This window comes from Amyelois transitella, chromosome 3 (assembly GCF_032362555.1).
Source record: "Amyelois transitella isolate CPQ chromosome 3, ilAmyTran1.1, whole genome shotgun sequence".
In the NCBI taxonomy this organism is placed as follows: Eukaryota; Metazoa; Arthropoda; class Insecta; order Lepidoptera; family Pyralidae; genus Amyelois; species Amyelois transitella.
In genome coordinates this window covers 8,767,340-8,771,927 of record NC_083506.1, presented here as the reverse complement: position 1 = coordinate 8,771,927, position 4,588 = coordinate 8,767,340, and the positions used below count along the sequence as shown (strand labels likewise).

Below are 4,588 nucleotides of genomic sequence, written 5' to 3'. Positions count from 1 at the left end.
TGAGTGTGCTTTACATGTGCAGGCAATTTTATTTGAAATAACTTTCTATTGCAGATACTTTCATTACTTTGTTACTATTAATAATTCTGTGCTTTCGTGAAAGTGTAAACCAATGTGTTGATTGGACGTTTATCTTAATATTAATTAACGTGAATACACAAACGCCATTGTTTAGTATAAGTAAAGGGTAGGAATAAATGTAATTTCGATATATGGAGTAATCGTATTCTCTTTCAGCTGTACCATATTCCTTAAATAATAATATAAGAATCGGGGACTTTTTATAAATATGAAATGTGTATTTTTATGGGTCACATTTTATTTTTTCATTTGACATATACATACACGTCATTTGAAAAGAATAAACACACATCAACATCATTCATAAATTATAACTTATTAACACTTATTTTTAACTTAAAACTACTCAGTACCATCCATCTTCTACGACGTAAGTGCTGGGATAACTGTCGTAGTCGTAGCTCCTGGAACAAAAAAATACAAAAAGTATAGTATGGCATACAATAATCAACATACACACATATACAACATATATACATATGGCATGCAACCGTATAGGCGGATTAATTGGGTTCCTATTCATAGTTTACTTATCGACTATTTTACTATTTTCCATGAAGGCAAACTTTCGCATACACTATAAAGGTTAACTATATCAGTATATGGCAATCAAGAAAGATTGTAAAATCTCAATTACTATCAAGCTTTCTAGATGAAAACTGATTTTCTAGGCTTTACAATTAAAACTTACTTGTATCCTCCATAACTGGAGTATCCTCCGCTGTAGTAGCCACCGTAGCTTCTGCCGTGGAGAGCTGAGGCAGCGAGACCACCACCGATGACTCCAGCGCCGATAGCCTTGGCCCCAATAAGACCAGCACCCAGGGCTCCAGCGCCCAACGCACCAGCTCCAATGATGCCCGCTCCTACCACGCCGGCACCAAGAAGACTCGCTCCTGAAAATTTTAAAGGGTTACATTTAAAACATTGGTGTGTCGTGTTATTCCCGAATCTATATCTTTTTCTCGTGGATTTCTCAAGAGCATGAATAAGTGCTTTCTCCTAATGCTATCAGGGTAAGGATCCTCCGGTTATGGTTAACAGGATTACGGAGATCCATTCGTTAATTCTGAATTACCCTCTTCCTGAATTGTAAACCCAACAATATCGTGGTAGGTAATAGTCACCGGGCCCGTCTTCAGCGAGAATGCACACGGGACTAACGCCATCGCTAGGATAAGGATATTTTATTTAGAAAGAAGATCTGAACGTTGAAATTAAAATACAAATATAATAATATATATTTTCTTGTAATACTAATTCCACATATTTGAAAATTGTTTGAGCTAAATATTAGACAGTTTTATAGTGTTTATTTATAGTTTAGCAACACGGATGGTTTTTCCTACAAAAAGTTTGACGTCACAATCCAAATATTAGATCCGGTCAGACATTAATAAATTTAATGATATGAAACTTGATCCATAAGCGTTTACATACCTATCTCGTTTTATTTACAGTCGTGATTCCGACAAAGTTCATAATGAAACTGGTTTCTTAGCTTAATGTATTAATTACTGCGGTAAAAATAAACGAAAGGGTTAGGGAAAGAAAATAACATCCGGGGTATGGGCAAAATAATCAATCCTTGCAGTTTTCTTGGCGCACACAACTATTGTAAGCATTCACATAAAGTAAGTAGAATAATAATTCATGGATCCCATAGGACTGAAAGTTGGTACATATTCCTTGGAGGTGAAATCATTAATCGTGATATAAATACTTAATATACGCGTAGATCATATTAATACTTACTTCCTACATTACGTATATTATATGTTTATTTCTACCAACTCCATTGGGATCTCTGATTTGAAGTTTGGTTACTTGTTTGTAATACAGCTACTACAGATAGAATGAAATATATATTAGGATAAACTTTTTTAATATCGAATCAAAATATTTAGGTACATATTTCACCAAATTTCTGTTCTTATTTCATTCATTCTCGGAACGTAAAAGATATTCGTTATAGGTATGAAAATAAATATTCAGAGTTTATATGGCTGGTTATCATACAAATTAGTAGACTGACTGACATATATGAAGGATTTACTCTTTAAAAAAAAAATTCTTCAAATCTAGGAAATTTAAAAATATAAAACTTCTGTAAAATTCATTCCACTAATTATTTCCCGTTTTTTATGTTAATTTTTAACATGAATATGAGACGCTCGTCCTAAATTATTATGAAATTGCACTACCCATATAAAAAATTATTATTTTGAAACTGCAACTCAGCAAATTTTCATTAAAATAATTTTGGATTATTATTTATGGGTATTATTAAAAAGGAATTTGTGTCAAAAACGAAAGAAAACTATACATATTTATTATTTTCCATCAGGTAACCCCATATACTAAGCCTTTGATATTTAAAACTTACCTAATAAATGCCTTTTCTGCCTATTTTGTGAAGGTTCCAACACAACGACTTGTCTGAGCTCCTGGGGCTGAAGCACAGTCAACAATGGACCATGGTCAGCTGCCAGGGACACGGCGCAGGCCACCAACACGCCGACGATGACTGGGAACACCTTCATGATGATTCTGAAATTTTCAGTTCAGTTTGCATTGATATATACGTATTTATTGATATCTATATATAAAACTGTGACCGATTGACAACACACAATACAAACCGCTGGGTCTAAAGATTTGTAATTCGGCATTCGGGTTCCTTTTGTGGTCTACAGGTCACCCAGAAACACGGGGACGGGATTTTTCTAATAAGCAGGCATAAATCTTTGGCTTTTAAAACAACTTTCCCCTTAATTAACTATAAAATTTAAATAAAAAAATTATGAATAAGACAATGCGATCACATATAAATATCATTATTTTATAAAATCAATTTAAAATTAAACCTGCCCATTACTGTAAGTATTTTTAACATAAAAAAAACAATTTGTAAAGCTTTTCTAAGCTGTAATGAAAAGGCTCTTTTAATCAGTCTTCTAAAGGTAATTGTTCAATATTTTTTAATTACACGACTTTGACTTTAAACTAGTTCGTTAGTTGGCTTCTATTTAAGTTTTAAAATAGAATTAAAATGAAATCCGTATAAAATTCAATTAATCCTCAAAATTGTGTATTCGTTTTTTATCCTCAGTGTTTGGCTTCAAAGTCACCTTGGCTCTATTAAATGTTAAAATTATACAAACTATGAAATGAATTAATAAAATTGAACGGTCGGCTGTTAGCTGGCATAACTTTAATTGTTTGGGTTCATGCACTACTTCGCAGGGAGTTGTTCCATCTTATCCGCTTTTTAGACTTGCCAATAACCATAGAACTTTTCGTTTTAAATACTATCTATATAGAGAAATTTTAAGAAAAGTATTTCTGAATTACAATTACCTATACAAAATTAATTCCAATTCAATGTGAAATTGTAAAAAAAAATATCGCAATTATTTCATATTATGTTCTTATTGCCTTCCTATTAAAAATGAACCTTCAATAAGAATTTAATATTATTTAAATATACTTTCGATTAAAAGTATGTTTTCTAATTACACAATAAATTTTATAAAATCGTTTGCCGCCAATATTGAACACGATACAGACCTGTTTAATTAATATGTTGAAAACTGACAACCTATGAACCGGCACAACAAGCACTGGTCAGGGAGGTCCTTCTCATGTCTTTTATAGGTCGACTACAATACTCACACTATGACATACTTTACGAGCATATCACCTGAATGTCGTTGCCCCGCGGAAGATATGTCACCTCCCCACTATGCTATATTACGCACATAATAATAGGCCGAGTAGTTTCAGGTGTTCAATATTCATTAGCCGTTATTACAAACATGAAATTGTTGATGAGCATAGTTAGCGAACTCGGAACTTAGACGTGGAAATTCCACAGTGTAATAACTGATAACTAAAAGACAGAGCGCACTTGTAACTTATATAGCGCAGAGTTCCTCAACTCATCATCTGTGGAATGGTCTACACTAATGTTACTAAGAAGAGAGATTTGCTCGTTTGTAATGAATAAATTCTGAAACTTTTAATCTTACACTATCTAGGTTTCTAGATTATACTTGAAATATGCAAGCATAGCCTTGACTTACTAACGTTAATGACAGGTTTAATACATTTATCTTTATAAGTTTTGATCAAAGAGTAACGTAAGAATTTCTTGCTATATTGATTGGCCTTAATGGAAATACGTATCTGACATAAGCTTAAATAATTCTATGCTTGCTTGTATACCGTTTTTTGTAAAAATTCGTTGTCCTTTTTCCCATCCTGAGATACAGTACCCTATGCTTTACAGAAGGCTACAAACCTACTCACATTCTTTTTCATAATTATGCGGAAGTCTGGACATTTCATCAGTAACTGACCTGCTAATGTGGCAAAATAAATGCATTAACCTTCAAGTATATTTTTTTACTTCCGTTGATGGGGCCTCCAACTCAAATATATCATTCGATCAATCATAATCGTAGTGTAGATTAATATGAATCAAGTTTAAGCAAATTAAATTTTT

At 32.7% G+C, this 4,588-nt stretch overlaps 1 protein-coding gene across 1 annotated transcript; it reads right to left on the bottom strand.

The window, feature by feature from the left end:
* Positions 1-278: 278 nt before the first annotated feature.
* Positions 279-3,784, bottom strand: LOC106140108 (acanthoscurrin-1). The gene is made up of 4 exons (XM_013341640.2): positions 3,652-3,784; positions 2,468-2,631; positions 773-977; positions 279-485 (listed from the first exon to the last, which is right to left on the bottom strand). The coding sequence occupies exons 2-4, from the start codon at positions 2,622-2,624 to the stop codon at positions 428-430; spliced, it is 420 nt and encodes a 139-aa protein (XP_013197094.1). The 5' UTR covers positions 2,625-2,631; positions 3,652-3,784; the 3' UTR covers positions 279-427.
* Between the last annotated feature and the right edge of the window lie 804 nt (positions 3,785-4,588).